This window comes from Vombatus ursinus, unplaced genomic scaffold (assembly GCF_900497805.2).
Source record: "Vombatus ursinus unplaced genomic scaffold, bare-nosed wombat genome assembly UNPS02014870.1, whole genome shotgun sequence".
Classification (NCBI taxonomy): Eukaryota; Metazoa; Chordata; class Mammalia; order Diprotodontia; family Vombatidae; genus Vombatus; species Vombatus ursinus.
The window spans coordinates 7,481,294-7,505,249 of record NW_020954648.1 but is presented as its reverse complement, the minus strand read 5'-3'; the positions used below and the strand labels follow the sequence as shown (position 1 = coordinate 7,505,249).

The following is a 23,956-nucleotide window of genomic DNA, read 5'->3' as shown; positions in this document are numbered from 1 at the left end:
TTGCCTGGAATCATTTCCTCTCACCCTCATCTGATGCAGGTGAAGGAGCCACATCCTTCATTAACGTTTTCCTGATCTTCCTAGCTGTTAATTACATCTTCCTCCAGTTTGTCATAGGATTCTTTATCTCTCCTTTGCATTTAATCCCTCCTTTACATGGTATTGGAGCTATTTATGTAAAAATCATATTTCATATTAGACTGTAAGCTCCCCAAGGTCAAGGTCTGTTGTTTGTGTGTATGTGTTTAATCTTTGTATCCTCTTACTAGTCCAGTTTCTTGCATATAGTAGATACTTAATAAGTGTTATTGAAATGAACTTAATATTAGATTACCCAATGACTTTTCTTGTCTAAGAAGATGAAATGTGATGTGGTTGAATAGAAAGTCCTACACATAGATTCAAAGCATGAAGTACATGCAGACTGGATGGAGGAAATGTGACTAGAGGGCAAGCAGTTTATGTGAAAAAGGCTTGGGGGAGGGGGTTAGGATGCTTGATGCTCCAAACTCTTAAGCAGGGTATTGGTAGTGGTAGTGGTAACTCATGTGACCTTCATTAAAAGACACATAAAATCTTATGCATGTGCACTTAGCCAGTATGAGGCAATGGTGAGGTGAGATGAGATGTGCTTTATAAACAGAGGAGGCCTACAGAGTATATACAAACAAGGGGCAGTCTTAAATGCCTTGTGCTTCTTTGTCATTTTAAAGGAATTAGGCTATTTTTATGAAATGTGCTAGGGGATAGATTTCACTTCATCATGTACTGTCACAGAGATATAGAAAAAATATGACATAGTCCTAGGTTGTTAAAGAGCCTATAACCTATTGGGGAGATAAGAGATACATGTAACAAGACGATAAATGTAACAAAAACTACCAGGTATATATAATGAGTGCTAAATGAATGATTCAGAAATCAATGGTATAAACATCCATAGGAAGAAAATCACAGTGGGCTAGGTTGGCTTAAGAATGGATGAGTAAGTTGGCTATCAAAGTGGATAGAGTGGTGGAGTAAGGAAGACCTGAGCTCAAATCTTTCCTTGAACAGTTACTAGCTGTGTGACCCTGGGCAAGTCACTTAACTTCTCTCAGCCTTAGTTTCTTCATTTGCAAAACAGAGATAATAATAAGCCCCATGTCTCTGGCTTGTTATATCAAATGAGATATTTGTAAAATGCTTTGCAAACCTTGAAGTACTATGTAAATGTTAGCTATTTTTATCATTACTATCTCTAATTATTATTAAAATTCTTTTTATAATTAATAACCATAAATAGATGGGGAGGAAGAAAAACATTAGGGAATGGAGTAAGCAAATATGCATAGGTGAGAAAGGATCAAGCCTGCCTGGGAAACAGTGAGGAAAGCAGTTTGACCAGATCATACATTTCATATAGGAAGATTGTGGATGAGAGAATATTGGGAAGGTAAGTTGAAGACAGGTTATGCACATGCCTTCAATGCCACTCTCAAATGTTTGTTATTTAACCTATGGGTAATGAAGAGCCACTGAAGGAATTTTAAGTGAAAAACAATTTGACTAAAAAGATAATTAAAAAAATTTTTTTTTAAAAATCAGAAACATTTTATTGAACATATTTGAGGAGGTAAGACAAAAAGTGACCATGGCTATTCATTCAATAAATTTTGCTGTGTCTAACATATTCAAAAGATAGAACAATTAGTAGGCCATTTCAGTAGAATAGGCATGAGGTTATAAAACCTTGGATTAGGGTGACTATGGTAGAGTAGAAATGAAGGGATGGAAATGAGGAATTTTACAAAAGAAAAAAGCAACATAGTTTGGCAACAGATTGGATATGGATGGCAAGAGAGGAAAGAGTCAAAAACCACTTTGACGGTTTTAAGCCGAGGTCTCTGGGAGAATAATTGGAAGCTAACTTTAGAGACGGGAAGATCTGGGGTCAAGTTCTGCTTCTCGTAGATATGGGTTAGAGATGGCAGCTCAGAGATATTTTAACTTTTATTATTGCTAATTTTAAAGGTTTTTTTAAAAATGGTTCTTGATAGCTTTCATTTCTTCATTTCTGAATTGCTTGTTCATATCCTTTCATAGTTATCTATTAGGGAAATGATTCTTGAAGATTTTTTTTTTCTGCAAAGTAAATTCATTTCCTTTTGTTCCAGTGTCCATAAAAATGGAGAGGAAGTGATCATTGGGAGGAAGCATCTGTAGAAAAGATAGAGCTACACTGTCCTTTCTATGATAAAATATTGCACATTCATGGAGTGCAAGTTCTGGAAAGAATCCCCCTTGCTATTAAGTGTAGCAAGTCCTCGCATTCTCCAAAGGCAAATCCCACCTACAATATTTTCTATGTCACTCTGGACTTTAGTTTATTCATCTGTAAATAAGAGGTTGAGCTAGATGATTTCTGAGGTCTTCTAGATCTAATAGTCTGTAGTACTATTATATTATTCTAGCCAAGTTAGCTACTGGTGAATTCAAAACTTGCCATATAAGCCATCTAGGTCACAGTGATTCCTCCCATCTTTGAACTCCCATTGCATTTATAATTGAGCCATTCAGTACTGATTCTCTAATTATTTCATGTGGATTAGCTTTGTATTCTCAATTAGATCCTTGGGGGAAGATACCATACTTTATACTTCTTTTTATACCCCACAGAATCTAAAACCAAACTTGGAATCTAACAGGAATTCAATAAATACTTGTTGATTGAAAGTGAGGGCAGGTTTTGAGTATACAAACTTTCTAGTCTACTCTCCCTACCACCTTCTAGTTTTCATTTCATTTTTTCGAGGAATTGTACACTGGGCATTTCTATGTTGCCTGCCCCTTTCCCATTCTTTTGGCTTCTTCTTTATGGAAATGCTTTGTTTCTTGCGCAGGTCCTTCTGAATTATTGGATATGACAGATAGTGAAACGTGAGTATTCATCCAGCATTCTATGGCTTTTGGGTTTCTCTTTGGAATATGGTTGGAAAAATGAAGGAGAGAGCAGTCTGTAAGGTCTGAAAGGGATGCTTAGATACTAAGTGTCCACTGCCTGCTCTTTTTAAATGTCCATGTACAAAATCTACATTATGTTGTGAGAAGGTAGCATGTCATATCATAGAATACTAGACTTCAAATCTGGACTACCTGGGTTTAAATTCTAACTTGATACTTATTAGTAATGTGACCATGGGCAGGCCATTTAACCTTTCTGTGGCTCAGACAATTCCCTAAAACTTATCTACTAAGTTATGGATGGGTTGGGATATATATTGGTGGAGAGAATTCCCATAAAATCACACATCCAAGACCTATTGTGAATACAGGTCTATTTGTCTATCTATGTTATGTACAGGTTTCCCTGTACATGCACACAATGATACAATGATTCACACAAAGGTAGTACAGTTCATTAGACTAGGAATCAGATGTCACTCCTGGCATAGATGTTAATCTTTTTTGTACCCTGGTCTATCACATAATGCCCAGGACTGTGTTTCAACTAGCTAAGCATCATGTGCCCAACAGAGACAGAAACTTCTGGGCAGTGGTCTCTATAGCTGAAATTGGGTCCAGATGGCATGCCCACATGGAGAAATTAGGCAGAAACCTGAAAAAAGAATGATGGTCTAAGCTAAAACATTAGTCCAGGGATAGAAATATAAGACAAGATGGATTTAAAGGAACACATTCGTCTCAGCAATCTCTGGGTCCTATAATTTGGGTTTTCTCTCATAAACCTCATCTGTCAGCACACAAGCAGGCCAAAATCGAATCAATGTATCACAGAATTTTTAGAGCTGGAAAGAACCTCAGAGATATGCTTTAACATCTATGTTTTAATAGAGTGAAAATGAGGTATAGTAAGAAAAAGCATTGGTCTTTACCTTCGAATCTGGAGTACTTGGGTTTGAATCCTACCTGGAACATTGATTAATGGAGTGATTCTGACAAGTCATTCAAGTGAGCCACAGTTGATTCTTCTGTAAAATCTGGGTAATAATAGCTCATTTCTGGAGAGTTAGAGCTGGAAGGGACTTAAGAAGCCATATAGTCTAAATCCCTTATTCTACAGATGAAGAAAAAGCCCAGAGAGGATATGGGATTTGCCTAAGCTCAGACAGGTACTTAACAGTCAAAGATGGGATTTGAACACTTGTCCTCTGATGCCTAAACCGATGTTCTTTCCACTGGACTAAGCCAAGGCTACTTCACATTTGTAGTATCCATTGCAACTTTCAAAGGGCTTTCACATGCATTATATCCTTGGAGCCACCCAACAATTCTGCTGTTTACTACATGGGCAACCATGGGCAAGTCATTTCTCCCCTTTAAGCCTCTGTTCCCTCATCTGTAAAATGAGGTCAGACCAGATTTTCCTTAAGATTCCTTCCAACTCTAAAGCTGTGATTCTCATTTTATAGATGAGAGAGCAGAGGTCCAGAGACATTAAGGAAGCCAAGCGAATAAGTTCTAAACTTGTCAGAGCCAGAGTCCTTCAATCCAATGTCTCTGTACCTAGTCCAGAGGCTTCCTTACGATATGTTGCCTCCGTAGGAAACATGGAGATTTGTTATTAATAAAGAAATAATAATAAATTTATGTAATAAATACATAAATTTTCAACCACTGGGCCCAGTTGACTAATACCATTTTGGAAAAAGAAGAGAGAGAGAGAAAGAGAGAGGCTGATGTTAGATATTGTGCCTGTTTGAGCTAGTCATAAAAGAAACGCTATGGATTGACCAACTTAAGTGATTTTCAGCCTTCCCCAAATGTCATTTCACCACTTAGAGTGAAAAGGGGTGGTTGAGAACAGAGTATCTGGAGCAAAGTAGGGTTTTCCCCTCCATAGTTAAAGTTCCTCACTGCAAGTTTCTTCTCTGGTCTTGATTTAGGGGAGAGACAGCATTGCATAAGGCTGCCTGCCAGCGGAACCGGGCTGTCTGCCAACTCCTGGTGGATGCAGGGGCATCTCTGAGAAAGAGGGATTCCAAGGTAACCTGATGAGTGAGTGGAAACATTCTCCTAACTGGGCACAGCCACTGGCACTGTAGCCTTCACTTGTGCACATAGCTAGGGCATCCTTTCTATGCTTATGGCAGTGCCTGGAGCTTTGGGAAAAAAAGGAGGAAAAAATAAAGTGCTTTATTTAGAGAAACTGCAGTTTAAATCTGTAACAACAAAGAAAGGGTGTGTGTTTGCGTAGGTATATTTATAAATCTCCATGTGTGCCTGGCTTTATTTTGGCTAGTCTATTACCTTGGCTAAAGCCTTGGCAGCCAGGCTATGGGGGAAGAAGATGTCTAATGTCCAAGTATGGAAATCAGGGTCATTCTAGTATGGTGATGGCATGGGTATGGAGTACTATTACCCTTCAGGGTTGTAGAAGGGAGCATGGGAAGGGAGGCAGAGGAATGTGAGTCATCCTTCAACCCAATATTTATGTGCTACAGTGTTCATGGTACCATACAATATGGCAGGGAGTTACAATAAGTGACATAGAATTTAAGTTCATTCAGCATGCTCTTATTAATTGACTGTTATATGCAAGACATGGTACAGTGGGTTGAAAAAGTGATCATCTTTTCCCTAAAGGACTTTATATTCTATTCAAGTGTGTGTGTGTGTGTGTGTGTGTGTGTGTGTGTGTGTGTGTGTGTGTGTGTGTGTGTAGAGAGAGGGATAGATAGAAAATAGACATAGATAAATAAATACAAAGTAATTCTTGGGTGGGAACTGGGGGGAGATAAAATTCATTGGCCAAAAGAGTGGCCCAAATAGTGAAGGTCAATACTAAATAATAATCCCTGTGTGGTGATTTATAACATTCAAGAGACATAACTTCTGGGTAATTCAGTCGTTATATTAATAATGCCAGCATTTTAATCAAAGTTTGGTCATTTGGCTGTCTCTCTTAGACTACCGACAGTCATGGAGGCAGGCCCATGGTTTATATGCCCATTGGAAGAGGGATGTCCCTGAGGGTGGTAGTCAACTCTGATTGTTTAACAGTTAATGAGAGAGTGAATATTACAATGAGGGGCTGGACCTGAGCTTTGATTATGTCATTTACTTCTAAGTTAGCCCCAGCTTTGGGCAATCTATTCAAAGAATTTATTCCCATCCAAACCTAAGTGGAACTCAATGAGTGCCCCACATGGGTGGGGTCTGGATAGAGGAAAAGGTTAGCTTAACTTTCAGAGACTAAGGTCTTGAAATAAGGATAAAATAAAAAAGGGGAAATCTGAATCTCCCAGATCATTGGTTATTAATAATCATTTCTCTCACCTTGCATGTATGAGCAGTTAATTTTTTTTTCAAAATGTTTGCCCATCTTTAATTTCTTTTGATTTCTACACTAATTCTATGAGCTAGGTGGGGTGTATATTGTCATCTCTATTTTACAGGTGAGGAAAATGAGACATAGATTGAATTCCCAAAGTCACATGTATAATAGCAGTAGAGGTAGGACCAGAAGCTAACTTTAGAGATTTCTAGATCCAGCAAAGTTAGTATAGGAGAAACAGGACCGGATTTGAGGTAAGAGGACCGAGGTTTAAATCCTACCCCTGCTATTTACTACCTGTGTGTCCTTGGGTAAGTCATGGAACCTCTTTGGGCTTCAAACAATCACCTATAAAATGAGTGTGTGATGACCTTTCAGCTCTAAATCCATGATCCTCTAAAGCTTTCAAGGGAACAAGTTGAGTTTTTGTTTGCATTGTGGTAGTGAGTGTGGGGAAGATCTGGAATATTGGGGTATTCATTGATGGAAAGAAAGACCAGCATTCAGTAGCTCAAGCAGAGCCCTAGTCATCTAATGAGATAGTTAGGTAGTTGGGGGAGGGTGCCAACCTGTGAAGGAGTACTGACCCCACCCTAAGTATGAGTGTGGCTATAAAATAATGAGGTTGATTTTCTTATGTGGCTCGTGACTATACAGTCACACCTCATATTTTGTGAACCCATTTCTTTTTTTTAAAGGTATTGAAATGTGAGTGTGGACTCTTATTTGTCCTGTTGTGGGTGAAAAATGAAATGACCAAGGAAACAAAGGTTTGAGCTTCTCAGCATTTTGATTTATTAGGCAATACATATCAATTGCCTAAATTGAGACCAGGCCCCTTCCTCAGCTTAGCACTGGACCCCACATACAGGAAGAGATGGATTTTTGTACATTAAAAACAGTCAAATAAGGCCAGTTAATTAGAAGGAAACAATTAACCAGGATATACCATTAGCTAATCTGATTTCTTATTGGAAGAAAGATTAGGGATTTTCCCAATTGGGAGAGAGAGAGTGAAGAGGTTCAATTCCCTGAAATCAGAAAAAGGTATCCCATCCCCCCCCGCCAAGTGTCTGGGATTGAAGGAACATGGAAATAATAACTGACTGATCAGTATGGGGTCCGTTTTCAGATAAGACATGTGAATTACTTGAGATATATAATTGTGAGAAAACTCCTCGCATCAGTCTTCAGATCTGACTAGGTTTCTGGTCAGCATAACGTAGCTCCTTAGTTAAAGGTCTAAGCAGTAGGTGGGGGGGGGGGGTCTAGCTTCCCAGCCATACAGGACTAGGTTCAAACAATGCAATAAAATTTTCTCACTATTCCCACAATTGAATAAAGTTTTCTCACAGTACAGAAATTGGACTGGACCCATAATTGAATAGAAAGGGAATTGAGCTAGCTCCCGAATTGAGTCACATGGTGGGTTCGGTGTGGTTCACTCCATTCCCACTACCACTTGCTGCTCCAATCTCCTCAATTCCCTCAGTCCTTTTCTGTAAAAGTGGATTTAATACGTCCTGCTATTTTACTGAAAGGACTTCAGGGCTAAGAAATGCAACTATGACCTTCATGACATCTTGTGAGTGGGGAGTTATAAAAGATGGCGATGAAGAGCAAAAAAGGGCAAGTGTGTTAGAGACATGAGAGCATAGTGGATGAGCTAGTTAAGGCTGAGCTGTCATCCGAAAAGAAGTTCAGTAGAATTGGCCTAGGAATTATGTGCCCAGAAAAGAGAGACACAAGTTCAGAAAGAAGAGACACTTGGTCAGAGCTGCCAGCTGGAGTTTAAAGGAAGATAAAACCACTGAGGTAGGGTTCAGATGGTTATAGGGAGAGAAGATTGGATATAGGACAAATAGGAATCATCAAGGAAACACTGTGTGAGTACATTTAGGTTTTAGTTGTTAGATGATGAAAAAGAGAGATAGAAACCTAACAAAACTAAATCGAGTATAGGTAATGAAACTAGGTCTTTGCCTTTCTGTCATATATGCAGTTTGCACCTTGTGCTATGTGTCCATAGCAAAAGAACTCTGTACTCTGGCAAATAGAGTGTGTCCTGTACTGAGGATAGAGTAGAAGGGCACAGAGATAGACACTAAAGGAGAATTGTCACGGTCCCGAGGATTCAAGCAAAAAAGAAAAAACAATCTCCATTTTTGGTTGCAGTGTAGACCCAGATTACTCATAGTGAAAATATGCAGGGAGCCCTTGGATTCAGTGTTACCCTGGGCCCATTTTGTCAGCGTACCTTTAGCTGTTTAAATTTCCCAATACCCAAAGTAAGAGTCGGGGGAGGGGCGGTGCCTGCAAGTACTAAACTGTGTTGAAGGGAAGAAAACAATAATAAAGAACTTGGAAGAGGAGATGCTACGTAAGGCAAGTACATTTCTGAAAGATGTGTACTTAGGTAAAGATAGCGTTGACAATATTAAGGAGTGGACTGAATTGGTTTCCACTGCTGCTTGTCATCTACTCTATGGGTCCTCCTCCTCCATTTTGGTACCAGTTTCTCTCGGAGGTGGAAAGGTGTGGTGGGAAGAGCAGCAGCTTTAGAGGCGAAGGAATTGGGTTCAGATCTCTGCCTTGTCCCTTATCGCTTGTGCAACCATAGGCAAGTCACTTAATCTTCTTGGGTCTTACCTTTTCCATCTGTAAGTTGAGGGGATTGGTCTAGATGGCTGCGAAGGTCCTTTCCAGGTCTGGATCTATGATTCTATTGTTCTCTCTCCCTATTTCTCCCTTCCACTACTCCCACAATTAGATAGATGAGCAGTGTTACTTGATTCAGGTATTATACTCTGACCTTTACTACTAATGCTCTGGATCTTTTCTTCTCCATATGAAGTCATCTAGTCAAGTCAAGAAGCATTTATTAAGCACCTACTATGTGCCGGACAACTTGTTCCCTCAGAGTTCTGCTATGTAGCTAGTTGGGTCTGATCCACCAAATTAAGATTAGGTTGTTAATGGTCGATAATGCCTCCCAGATAACATTTGTATCCAAGGATCTTCATCCATTATTGTGTTTTTCTTGTGATTAAGGTTAACAAAAATAAACAAGTAAAAGAGAAAGGATAAATAGCCCCCTGCCAGCTGCTTCCTTTTCCTGTAGATTCAAAAACCTGTTGGGCAACCTTGTACTGCACTGGGGCTGCCTTCTCTCCCTTTTGTAGTTAACAAAGCATAGCGGGAGATTTTTTTGGTTGAGGCACCAAATTGTCAGTCATGGTCTCATGTTGGTGTTGACTTAAAAAAAAAAAAAAACTCCAAGAACCCAGATTGTCTGAGTATGTAAGAAATGTTCTAGAAAACCTTAAAATCAGCAGAGAAAACTCTTATTTATTCGGTCTTCTATGATAGTATCCATCCCCCTTAGTTTTGACTTGTTCCTTCAGAAAGCTGCTAACATTCACTTTGTGAACAGTCACAGTATGTGAAGCTCTGTTCTTGTGTATGCCTCTGATAGTCTACCTTTTGTGCTTGTGTCTTTTTCTTTCTATCTGCAACCCAAAGGGCAAGACCCCTCAAGACAGAGCCCAGCAGGCTGGGGACCCAGATCTGGCTTCATATCTAGAGAGTCGTCAAAGCTACAAGGTCCTAACCCATGAAGACCTAGAGACTGCAGTTTGACTCAGGTAGAAGGAAGAAGGGAACTCTGGTGAGAATACCGACAATGCCCCTTGGCAATCCGGCAGCTCCTGAGGAAGAAACTGATGGAATCAATGTGTCTATCTTTGTCATGCAAGATATCTATCTGAGGACTGTGCCACCAGTTTCTAAGGGCTACTGAGATGCACCACAGAATACAATAGCCCCCAGGGAATGAGGCAGGATTCATGGAGGTTTGTGGAATATCTGGTCCACAAAATTTGATCCTTATTGCTTCCAGCAAGTAGCATGAACTTCTGTGTTCACCTGTATAATTTATTTTAAAGTCAGAAAGGATGTTCCTATAAATGGCACTGCTCCTCTTCCCCTTCTGCACAGAGCGGCCCCCTACATCCACACAGCCCTACTACTGCTACTATCTGTTGGTTGGTTTTAAATGAAAAGGATGTCTGTTCTCTTAACAGTGAGGCTTCCCAGCTAGTGTGGTTTCTGGAAGGACTTTCAAGGAGCTCTGGATGGCCCACAAAATCATGACTCTGCTTCAGTTTCCTATGAATAATTCATCTAAAATATTTAGTGACTAGGGAGTGTTTTCCCTTTTTTGCATGGGTTCCTCTCTTTCTTTTCCATCTTATGGGAACTGAGAAGTACCTTATGGAAGATGTTAACGGGTGTCAGAATTGAGTCCTGATAAATCTCTGAGCTATAGTGAGGGGGCATGGGAACATGTGCATTTGATTATGAGGTCACTGAACAGGGCTTGAGGTACCTTGCTAAGGCACCCAAAGTGGTAGATTGGGGTTTCTGGTCTCTGCCCATGGCAACAAAGGAATGATTCAGCTTGGGCTTTTTTAATAGCTGAGTACTGCCTATGTGTAGCCATTTTTGCCTTCTGGTGCAATGGAATTGGAGGATGGACGGAACAAAGGCAGTCAGACAATTGGCACAGCTCCCTACTTCTAAGAGCTATGACAAAAAAAAAAAAGCAGACAATCATGAGTTTGGAAACTGTGGGAATAGGGAATGGAATATTGTGGCCGAATTTATTTCCAGACATTTCTGAGAGTAGAGAACAGGCCTGTTTCATGGAGAGGCTTGGCATAAAATACTGAATTTCTAAGAAGACCCATTTAAGCAAAATGGCAGCCACTGGTCTTCCAACCAGTGCTACCCTAACCTACCATCTTGAATTCAGCTGTCTTAGGGAGCCTGCTGCTAGGTGTCTCCTCCAGCTTTTAGGGTTCTTTTAATCACTCTATTCTGAACATATTGTCCCAAAAATGAAAGAACTACAGCCTCTGCACCTTCTACTTCTGTTTTGCTGCCACAATTTGGCAATATCCAAGTTCCTTGACAATTGATTCTCTACCACACTGCATGTCAGGTACTACATCTTTAAATCTCTTGGCTCTGTGTTGGCACCATTAACAACCTCATTTGGCAAGGGAAAAGAAGTGTTTTGCATCCCCTTTTCTTCTTTCTCTTTCCCACAACCTACCACTGAAGAGATCTTAGAAGGAGGGTGCATGGCAGTGTTGCTTTCTTCAGTGGAGTAGGGCTGTTCCATCTCCACCACCTCAGCTCATACTGCACACACAGGTCTCTGTGAGTTTGTACTGACCAGGATCTTAGTGCTCATTAGAGCCTATAAAAATGCCTCTGGCATTAGGGCAAACAATCTTGGCTTTGCTTCTGTACAAGCTGCAGAGATGGAACGTTTATAATTCCTTTACTGGGTGTGCAAAGACTTTGCTATTGCCTAAAAGTGACCCTGTCTTAATCTTCATCCCATCCCCTCTCATTGGACATGAATAAAGTGTTTTCCTAGTGTTTCTGCATGTGAACTTAAATGATCATCTTTCTATTTTTAACTTACAGGTCCAGTGGTGATGCATTGATCCGCTGGTTATTTGAATCACATTTTGATTAAATATCACAATTTTCAAGTACAGATACACTATATAAAATAGGGGTTATCCCAAACTAGTTGGTGATTATAACCTCAGTCTCCCCAGTCACTTCACATTTGCATCATTGACATTATTTCAGTGTGGGAGAAAAAGGCAGGTGGCGAATGATCTATTTCTACATATCAATCTTCAGAAATGGACATTGGGGAGAGGTGGTTGGAGAAACTATAGTAGATTATTTCCAGAAGCTGGAAAAAAAACATGCTCCAGAAGAGTTTAATCCCTGGTGCTTCTTTGCTGGAAAATTTTCAGTTGGTAAGTTTGTCAAGAAGTAGTGATGAAAAATCCAATCCAATCATAAAACCAGTTTTGAATCTGACTTTAGAGGATTCACTTGGCAATGTAGTTGCTCCCATAGCTAGCCATGCTCTGTGTGTGTATGCGTGTGTGTGTGTGTGTCTGTGTGTGTATTTTCATGGCTCTGGTGAGGGGGAAACTTCATTTCTGACCACTGAGGGTCTTGAACTATTCCATGAGTCCCCCCAAACTGCACCTACAGATGTAAAAGGTACAAGTGACTACAGGCAGCCCCAGTTGTGGGAGGAAAAAAGTTCCTATTGTGAGGACTGGATGACACATTGACTACTGGGAGACCCTGGGCCATTTAGAAACTGTTCTCTATGCAAATAAAGGTATGAAGATTCCATCCTGTGTAGTTAAGGAGTTGGTTTTTTTTTTTTTCTAAAAATATACACTGGGACTTAGGCTTTCCAAGCATGCATGTAAGAAAGCCCCAATTTTAATATGACTGAATCATTAAATTAACCTCCAGTGGCACACTTTGATTTATTTCATTGGTATAGGAAGTTCTGCACTGGGAACTTCTACCAATGCAAGTTGACCCCTTCTCTACAATATAGTCTTACATAGATGAATAGAACTGAGAAATTGTGTCACTTGTCTAGAGTTTCATAAACAGTATGCATCAGAGTCAGACCTTGAATTCAGGTCTTCCTTGCTCCAAAACCAGCTCTCTGCTTCACCATGCTGTCTCAAACCTTCCATAGCATTTGTTCATTTGGACAAATGGGTGTGATATAGTACAATCAAACTAACCATTCGAGAATTTACTACTCACTGTCTCAGCATCTGCATTCTCTAGGCTGGTATTTGTGCCAAATATACACGCAAAACTAACTTTAAGTGGAAACCCCAACTAAAGCTTAATTTAAAAGACACACACCAGGGGGCAGCTAGATGGCACAGTAGATAGAGTACCGGCTCTAAAGTCAGGAGAACCTGAGTTCAAATCTAGCCTCAGACTAAACACTTGACACTTACTACCTGTGTGACCCTGTGCAAGTCACTTAACCCCAATTGCCTAAAAATTTTTTAAAAAAGACACTTACCTATGAAATGATATTTTCCCAAAAACGTAGAGACAAGTCTACCAGATGGTTCCATATTCTGGTGGTATCACTTTGTGGTCTGTGTTCTAAGAGCCTTTCCTGTGGTGGCCTTATCAGCTCGTAGTTTCCATTTTTAGCTTGCACTGATGGCGAGTTGAAAAATGGGCTGTCCTTATTCAAACACAACTTTGAAGTGATGTTAGCTATTTTTGCAGCTTATTGCACATTTAAGAAATAGAACCCAATGACACTGTACTTTTTCACATCTCTGGGGACATGATAAAGGACAGAGCTGAGTGAGCAGGCCTGTAAGGAGGAAGTAGATACAACAGGCAGAGTATTTTCAATGGGAAGTTCTATTTACCTACATAAGTGATGAGAAGCCTGGAACAAAAGCCAGCCTTCAAACTGATAGCTTCGCTGGCCACATTGAAACAAATTGAAAATATCATTGCTCTCAAACTTTGCCTGATAACTGGATTTGGTGCTGAGCCAGATCTGTTTGTGTTATGAGAACTTTAGTATGTTGTTCGGATCTGGAAAGGATGACTTTGCCTACAGCATTTCTGAAACTTATTCACGAGAAGCCTTGCATTACCCGTATCTGAGACATATGGAGTTTCAGCCTGTATTGATTTAGAAAATAAATGAAAAGGCCATAATGAAGTCAAGATGTTACTAGTGGTGGATGGCATTGCCTTGGTTATGGCCTCGAAGCCAAACAGCTAAGCTTCTAATATATGTAGTTGAATTAGAGACTAGCATGCTTTTCCATTCAGTTATGACACTTAAAAATATATTAAAAAGACTAATTATAACCATCATATAGCACTACTTTATTTAAATAGATTATTAAAAATTTACAGCAAGATATAGAGAAATACAAACACCCAAGTACAATTTAATACCTTTCTCACCATGTACTAATTGTTCTCTCTTATAGCTTAATCCAACCTTCATTTTCCTCAGGCCCGAGCACAACTAAATCACCCCAAACTCTACTTGAATTTAGAAACTCTTAGGGATTGTCCATTGTTCAAGTGCCTTTGGCTAACTAACTTTTCTTTTCAGGTGGGTTCTCTCCAGAGTGTGATCTTCTTTTCACTCTTTTCAGGTGGGTTCTCTCCAGAGTGTGATCTTCTGTCTATTGTGAGAACCCCAAACAATTGTTTATACCTTAAAATTTAGAGAGTAATGCCTCTTTATCTCATCCCAAAACTATTCCCACTATTTAGCCTATTAATTAAAGCCTATTTATTTATAGGCTATATTTACAGGCTATATTTATAGGCATAAATTTAGCCTATTAATTAAAGGAGGGACAGGCCTAGCTGACCTTTTTGACATCTCTGGTTATAGAGAAGATGCTTACTGTGCTCTCTTACATCTTATCTCACCACATAACAAAGCAGAAAGAGAAGTCAAAGTTATACGATCTAGTGATCCCATGATCATTTTTTCCTAATCACTCATTTTCTAGTCACCCAACTCCTGAGTCTAAGCCCCTACTCTCATATCTATCAAGGTGCTTACCAATAAATATACAGCTAAAGTGTCCCTTGGAAACTATCACTTACAAAGTCAATTTATCTCAGCTCCCTTATGCAGGTTACTTTCTGTTCAAGAACATAAGTTACTAATCAACGCAGAACATAATTTTGAAAACATATCTAAGAAGAACATAACTTTCTAGAGATATAATTTTTCCCTTACAACTTATATCAGTGATGTGATATACACAAAATGTTTTAACATCCAACCAATTGATCAATCAACAAACATTTATTATGTGTTTATGTGCCAGGTAAAAGTTCAAGTGCCATATCTACATATCACCCTCAGTTAAAAGAAAGCAGTTATTTTCAGTATAAAATCAATTTCACTTGCATGCTTAATCTGCATGATTACCTGAGCTATCAGTAATCTCTTATTATAGCTGTGGCTTCCAAAGAAAACTCAGAGGATAGAAAGGACAGTTTCTTCAAGAGAAAACTCCTCATTCTTTTCACTTCCCAAATTAGATGACTCCCTTTGTTTCGAGAGGATGGCTGACTACTAATATGATGAATATTTTTGACTGTAATTATGCATGAAGTAGAAAAAAGATACGACAATTCTATATTTAATGCAGTTCCTGGCACATAGTAGGTACTTACTAAATGTTGATTGAATTGAATTTAATTGAGTATTCCACAGCTTCAAATTAAATCAAACCTATTTATGTGAGTATGAAACAATCAACTTGTATTTGTCAAATGCCTAATATATGTTACAGCACTTTACTCAGTGCTTTGGATGAACCAGAACAAGTAGAAGAGCTGATCCCTGTCCCTGGGAGTTAGTTGGAGAGATTTTTCTACACGTGAAAGTTAGCAGTTATAATCATCATAGGACAAACAAAGCTTTTCCTACAGATGCAACAGCATAATTCCTACCAAAAGTGAATGATTTTCCTGTGTCTTGCATCAGTGGGGCATGGTATAGCTGAACCTGGGTGCCATCTGCCATCATCTCATCACCATGGTGCTGCTCTCCCAGGCAGCAGCCGTGCCTCCCTGGAAAGACTGCACCCTTAGTGAGACTACCCTTCCATGTCCTCTAAGCCACAGTACTCCTTAACCCATGTCCCTCTTTGTCCTCTAGTATGTCCGAGGTGAGACTTAAACCCAAGTCTTCCTGGCTCCGAGACTAACTCTTATCCGCTATGCCATACTACCTCTCTAAGACTGCCATCTATACTACAAATGTCAAAAGGAGAGGAAGAACACAAAGGCTGTGGTAGCGAGGGAAGGGACTGGTCATTGTGCTATTTCATAATAAGTGAGATAGAACTAAATTACTTTGTGGTCTTTCGTGCTAAACAGAGAATAGATTTGGCAAAATATGAACTAGGGAGCTCTTGAATGTTTCTGTTCAGTAAATCAGTATGCAAGCTGAGTGGGAATGGGACATGATTCATACTGGGGAAACCACCTAGAAGTAGTACAAGAATGAGCTAATGAGGTCCTGGACTGAGGTATTGGGAATGGAGAGAGGCATTGGGAATGGAGAGGAAGAGATGGATATGAGATAGCTTTCAAAGGAGAAATCAGTAGTATTCATTGACTAACCTTAAGAGGATGGAGAAAATAGTAAGTCAAAGATGATTCTCCAAGGATTCAATTCTAGGTCCATGGGATTCTAGTTGCGCCACTAACAGGTGAGAGAGAGAGAGAGAGAGAGAGAGAGAGAGAGAGAGAGAGAGAGATTTGGAGGAGAACTCAGTTTCGAGAAATGAGTGTTTTAGGGAACTTTATAAGTTTAATTGTAAGCATGCTCAGTTTATGACAACAAGATACCCAAGTATAAATGTCTCATAAGCAGCTGAAGATAAGGGATTGGAGTTTGAGTAAGGGGAAAGCCTAGAGATATGGAATTGGAAGGAATCAGCATAAAGGTTAAAACCATGGAAGAGTATATATACTTATACATATCCATATGTGTGTATGCATGTGTGTGTGTGGAGAGAGAGAGAGAGAGAGAGAGAGAGAGAGAGAGAGAGAGAGAGGGAGAGAGAGAGAGGAGAGAGAGAAGCAGAAAGCCAAGAACTGAACCTTCGGGAATTGCTACAAGAACATGAGAAAGAAAATCAGAGAAGGAAATAGAACAGCAGTTGGAGAAATAGGAAGAAAGTAAAGACAGAGTAGAAAAAAAAGAAGAAAAAGAAGAAGAATCAAATTCAGCAGAGATGTCAAGGAAAATGAATGTATGTTCTACTATTCTGCTTGTATTTTAAAAATCACCCTACCATACCTCAACACTTGCATAGCTACCTCTTTCATCAAGCATTCACACAAACTGCAAATAAGTCTTATGATTTTTGAACCTTTGATAAATCTGTGATTTCATTAGCATGAACATTTCTCTCAATGGGTAGAAATCACAAGTTTTCCACACCCCCTAATCCAGTGTGATTTCCATCCATCTCTCGTGTCCTTCTGTAACTGCTCCAGAGAGAAACACTTATACTAGAAGTGTTCCATTGGCTCTTTTACTTCATTATGTTTATCCAGATTATGGGAAGGAATCCCTGAAATTCATTGGAAGGTGGAAGAGTTATTAAAATTCCTAATTGTGCTTTTTTTTAAAAAAATGGATGGAATAAATATTTCTTCTAGAATTGAAAATAGAGTATTTGAAGATCAAACATTGAAAATACCAACAGTTGTTATGTTGAATGCACTCTTCTCTTCTTTCTGCCTTGCTTCACTGCATAAGAAAGAGGGGACTACATAAGAATGAATGCAATTTTTAGTGTCTATTTCATATATTACTATGGTCAATAAATTAATTATCTGGTGCCCAACTCTTTGGTCATAAGATACTACACTCTTAGTGATACTGTTCATTAGATGAGGCAGAGGTTGCCACTAGGTTTGCACTTAAAGCCTTTCCACTTCATATGACCTGCTAGACCCATGAGGTACTTAACGTGGTGGTCTAAGTTTAGATAGGGATAGTTATACATATTTATATGTATAGCTATCTCTATACATAGGTATATTTCTATCTCTAACTATATGTAGAGCTACCTCTCTATCCCTGATAGTGAGGGCAAGAATGTCCCATCTTCTTGATGAATGAAACATAAGTAAATTGGTTTAAAGATAAAAATCTGAAAGTTTTTCCCCTTCAACTGGTTATTTTTTTAATGACCAATAGCTGTTATCTACCCTCATTGGGTATAGAATTCTAGAGCCATACTTTCCATAATCAAGAAAAGGAAAATCAAGAAAATTCCCCAACAGTGGAAACTTGGTGACTACTTGTCAAGGATATCGTATAGGGAATTTCTCTTTAGTGACTAACCTTAGGAGGATAGAGAAAATGATGAAGACCTCTGAGGACACCCTCCAGCTCTGAGATACAATAATTCTTTAAAAGCAATCCTTATGTAATTAGATTGTCTTCTTTTCCCCCAAGAGGTAGCCCAATTGTCTTGCACATTTAAAAGTTCTGTTAATGGGGGAGATATTTAATTTTTCTTCAGAGAAAATTGAATGGGAATAGAGAGCAAGAAATTTTAATGCCAACCATTCATCTTGATAGAGTTTTGCAAGAGCCTGAATGGATTTTAAGGATCATCCAATCCAAACAACTCCTTGTATAGATGAGGAAAGTGAGGCTCATTAATGATTCACCTAAAGTCATCATAGCTAACTGGAGAGTTCGAACTTGAACTCTTATTTCCTAATGCCTAATCCAACACTGTACTGTGTTGATTTGATGTTTTTGACTTTTCTTCTCAATTTTATGCTGTTTATATAAGAATTCATATGAATTTAAGAAGGTATATTTATACTTCAATTACTTTGAGTACATGGAAAGAGGTTAGTAGTACCTTTTAACAATAGTTCATCTTTTTGTATGTACACACAATTAATTGTTCATGGAGAGCATTCAGCTTTAACCTTTTAAATCTTCCATATTATAGGAAGGATGTCCTGAAGCCTGTGAGAAAAGGAAAGGCTCCTGAAAATTGCTAATTGTTCTTTTTTTTTTTAATGGTTTAAGAATGTGCTAAATATTGCCGTTAGCATTGTATTATGATATGTCCATTCTTATACATTTCTTAGCAAAGCCAAAGTAGACATATGAATTGCTCTCTTTGCACAATGGAAACTTTTCACTTTATTTTCATCCTCAGATTTCATTCACATATATATATATATGTATGTATGTATGTATGTATGTATGTGTGTGTGTGTGTATACACACACACACACACACACAAATCAAGCACCAGGGGGAAAAAATTGATCCTGAAAGGAATTTGGGGGCCAGAAAATGTAAATGGAAGAATAGAAAATGCATTGGAACATATGCCAGCATTAGCCCACAATTCAATCCATATAAAATCTGAGCAATGGGAACCTATCATAAAAGGAGATGTTTACATCAATGTATTGGTTCAATACACATTTTATATTCTCTGAAAATAAAAGTGGATGAGGAATAAAGATGGACCAATGATTTCATCAGTTAAGGGATCTAAATGCCCACTATCAAATGTATGACAGCATCTTCTCCGCAATTTCTACTCCTAGAGGGCTGCCTTTAGTGGTGGTATCAAGCTTGAATAGAAATGGGGCCACTAAACTATATATAAGGATCTCTGTAAGCTGTATGATGGCTTAGAAAACCACATATTAACATCATGGTCTATCGTTTTTAAACTTATTTTGTCAAATATTTCCAATTATATTTTAATCTGGTCCAAGTCACACTTGACTTGCCCCCAAGTGATAACTTCTAGCCTAGAACACTGCATGGTTAAGTGATTTACTCAGGGGCACATCTCCAGTATGTGCCAGAGGCATGGATCAAAGGCAATCTTCCTGACTTTAAGGCCAGCTTTCTAGCCACTAAGCCACATTTCATGCCTGTCACAGATTAGAAATACCTTCTGTAATGACTCACATTCTTAGTTGTAGACAGCACCTATAGCACTGTAAACATCTACTTAAAGCATTCTCAGGAATTTTTTTAGCCATTAGCTGTGGTGTTACTATGAAATGACCTATTTCCATTTCTGTGATTAAGAAATTGTTGCATTGCCAAATGACTTGCCCAAGCTACTACAAGTAGCCAAGGTCAGAGCTGAGCAAGATGGTGGAATCACCTCTATTGGACCTATGCCACTTATTCTCTGAACATCAGAGATGGAATGAGAAAGTCAGATACAAATTATAAATAAGAGTACAGGTTAAAAGGTGATTCAAATTTTAATTTGAATTCTTGAATCTTTTGCTAGCTTGTTTATTAAAGCTCACAACCTCCATAGGTTTTAGATTCTCCCTCAGTCCTATTGGTTATTTATATCCTGGTCTGATTGCAGTGACTGAAGCATATGTATTCATATGAATACTGAAGTCACCAGTGTGGAAAGCCACGAGGATGCTTTTCTTTCAGGGCGCTACTCCTAAAACTCTGAAGTTTGTGTTTTCATTCATGCCACTCTTTCTCCTATCTGATGCTTTTGCCAAGAAAGTAAACGCAATTGCAAGCTTCATGTAAGGAAAAGCTTTCTGAAAATCATGGCTTTCTGACCATAGAATTGGCTGCCTTTTGTGAGACAATGAGTTTCTTTGCAATTTCAAACAGAGACTGAATGTCTAACAGAGATGCTATGAAAGTGATTCTTATAATTGTTGGAAGGTTAGAGTAGATGATCCCTGACACTCCTACCAAATAAAAAATTCTCTGATTTTTAGAGAGGTTTAGGATTCCATGATGAATCATTTTTCTTATTTATACTGTAAGGATGTGTGATTGTATTTGTGTGAGCACTCCCCTCACTAACACAGATTGCTGCCTCTCTATGCCTTAAAAGACTGTCTTTGTGAGTTCTTGTAGCCAAAAACATTTCTCATCTAGTAACAAACCTCCATGCCATGATGGAAAATTAGAATATGATTTTTACTGGAGGAGATAATGACGGACCCCAGTTTTTAGTGCCTAGAATCTTAGACCTAGAAGAGATTTGAGAAATCATCTTTTCAACCTCTCATTTTATAGATCAGAAATCTGAGGTTCAGAGAGATGAAGACATTTCTCAGAGGTCTGACAGTTACTAGCAGAGCTGGAATTAGTATCTAAAGATCCTGAACTCCCATATAAATTGGTAAGACAGTATGGTTACAATGAATTCAATCTTGCTAAATAATTCCCCAAACGTCCAGACAAACATTTCACAGGATCCACAAAACTTGAATTAACTCTCTCCTCACATATTTACTTGCTCCGTAGGTACTTGCCAACACCCCTCACTTCTAGCCATTGGTTTAATCCTCTACCCTCTATAATTGGAGTAAATAATCTTACACATCTGCTGTGGAAAAGTGGTCATTGATGTGCAACCTGAGGTGGGAAAGAGAAGAATTACACTGTCACCAATATCTAAGGTCTGATGCTTTTGGGGTGCTGGAGGAGATGGCAAGAAAGGTTAAAATTAATTAAAGATACCAGGAGAACAGTAATAGAAGGTGCTTTACCTACCCTTTCTTTGTCCCCACTTCCCCAGGCTTGTCTGTGCCATCCACACACACTCACATATATCTCAACCATGCCCTATAACCAACAATCTCAGATTCTTATGGAAACTAAGCTCAAAAATCACATAGAAAGGAAGTTAAGAGTCTACCAGTCTTCTCATGATCCTTCTGCCTGGTTTGCCAACAAGCAGATGCTTATTTATTTGGTAGAGCTAACACTGAATCATATTGCTCATAGAATTCATCAATACAGCTCTGAGTGTTTTCCTAGGAAATAGAGGTTCTCTGACAATATATCTCTGACAGTATATGCTCCATGGTGTACTGTCCCTGGGACACAGAAATTGAATTTTGATCATAATGAGACTGGTGCGAGGTAGAATAGTACAGATAACACAGATTTTTGCAAAAGGTCATATTCTGAATTCAGCTTAGAGAAGGCTCTCTTAGAACTATTAAATCAGAACACAAAAGAATCAAGGGAAAATTGTGAATTTGAGTAATCCATGAATGAAAGAGTAGGTTCAAAGTAAGCAAACTCCCTTCCTCCCTTTTTTAGCCACTACCCTCCACCCCTCTCCTTGTCTCGGAACTCAGAAAGAAAGATACTGTTCCCTTCATGGAAGACACATAGAGTTTGACTCTCTGTGGATAATGTTTCATGACCATCCACAACTCCCATGCTTTTCACATCCTCGTTCTCAAAGGCTACATCTGTACCAGGAATTGCAATGATGTCATAAAGGGCTCTTTCATGTTTTCTAATCCTACTGTCTCACCCCTTTACAGTCATGCTGTTACAAAGCTGCCAACTGGCAGGTGGAGTCCAAAAAAAGGTAGTAGGGATGACATACCTATTAAAAAAAAAAAAACAGTTTAGGTCATCTGCAGGGGAGGGAGGGAATGGGATAAGGCAGGTGAAGGAGAATGGATTTTTTTTTTTGTATCAAAGTCACAAAATATTTTCTTCTCAAATTTTCTTGCATTTCCTCTTTATACAAAGTATCTTGATCACTGTGTTGCTGAACAAAGGTTTTAAATTTGAATCTATTTGGGGACTGAATAATTTCTAAACAAGGAAAACAACTGGTTGCAGTTACTTTTGGAAACTTTGTGTGTTGTGACTTGTGGAGATGTACAAAATAAAAACGAAACACAACTAGACCAGTCTATTACTGTTAACTGCTGCTGAGTGTCCTAGGTGTGAAAATATTACACAAAACGGTGTTGTCAAGTTGAAACAATTGAAAAATCTGTTGGGACCTGGTGAGTGCATGGAATGATTTTATCCCATAAGAACATTCCTTTGAAATTTGATTTCAGTCTATAAATGGGTAGAACTAGTCTGCCATTTCTGAAAAACATAGAACTCCATACTTGGATTGCTGCAGATGAGGTATGTGATAGTAGCAATTTCTTTTGGGTATAAATTGAACTAAGTGGATGCTGAGATACCTCCCAGTTCTCAAATTCTGTGTTCATGGGGACCACAGATAAACCATGTTGCCTCACTGGCTCTAATTCCTTTTCTGGAAAATGGGTTGGAATTGCACCAGATCATTTCTAAGGTCTCTTCTAGCATGAATCCTATGGGCCTGTAATTAATTTCCTTTTCTGAAGAATGAGAATGAGATTGGGGCAAGGTAGAAAAGTGCAGACAACCCTGATTTTTTGCAGGGTCGAGTTCCAGATTCATCTTAGAAAAGGCTGTGTTAGAACTCTTAAACAGAACTGACAAGGATCTAAGGGGCAACTGTGAATCTGAGTACTCAATAAAAAAGACGCCACAAAGTGAAGTCTTTCCTTTTCCCTCCTCTTTCCCCTTTAAAATAAACAAACGAAAAACCAGAAACACATTGAAATTGAGATCCAACAGGGTTAAATGACTTAAATATATTTGATTTGAGGGTAGCCATTTATTTTATTTTAACTTATCTAGCCCATTTCAGTAATGGAAGTGGCACTGGATTTAAAGTCAAAGGATCCAGGTTCAAATCTTGTTTTTGGCCTTTACTAGCTATATGATAACAGCTAGGTGATGAGTAGATAAAGTGCCAAGCCTCAAATCTGGAAGACTCATCTTCCTGAGTTCAAATCCAGCTTCAGACACTTACTAGCTGTGTGACTCTCTAGAAATCACGTCACCATTTTTGAGCTGGAGAAGGAAATCTTGTAGAAAAACCCATTTAAACTCACTGAATCTCATTTTCCCCACATGTAAAATTAAGTTAATAATTGCACCACCTATCATTGTGTTAATATAGGGGGTCATATATTCAAACTGCTATAGTAGAAATAATTATCAGCTATCATTACACACTGTAATAGTGCAGTTATTTGAGGGTTCCTCAAAACCCTTCAGAGTCACAAATCAGATGTTTTTAGAACCTGAGTCAGGAGGAACCTTGGAGTCCAGCTAGTTAAACCTATACCACAAAAAGAATGTCTTCTGCAACATATCTACAAATTGGGCACCCAGCCTTTTGACCTCAATGACCTCAAGAGTTGGAGAATCCATCACTTCCTAAGGTAGCCCATTGCACTTTGGGACAGCTTAAATTATTAAGAAGGTTTGTTGTTTTCCTCTGACATTTAGCCTGAATTTTCCTTCTTGAAAATTCCTCCCATTGATCCTAGTTCTGGACTAAGGAGCCAAACAGAAAAATATAATCCATCTTCTCCCACGATAATCCCTCAGATGCTTAAAAG

The 23,956-nt window shown here is 38.8% G+C and overlaps 1 protein-coding gene across 1 annotated transcript in view; it reads left to right on the top strand.

Moving 5' to 3' along the window:
* DGKI (diacylglycerol kinase iota) overlaps window positions 1-11,696 on the top strand; it is a 543,147-nt gene extending 531,451 nt beyond the window's left edge. The window contains exons 32-34 of the mRNA XM_027842255.1: window positions 2,883-2,919; window positions 4,887-4,986; window positions 9,800-11,696. Coding sequence (XP_027698056.1) covers window positions 2,883-2,919; window positions 4,887-4,986; window positions 9,800-9,916 — 254 coding nt within the window. The 3' untranslated portion in view covers window positions 9,917-11,696. The remainder of the gene's footprint in view (window positions 1-2,882; window positions 2,920-4,886; window positions 4,987-9,799) is intronic.
* The last annotated feature ends 12,260 nt before the right edge of the window (window positions 11,697-23,956 follow it).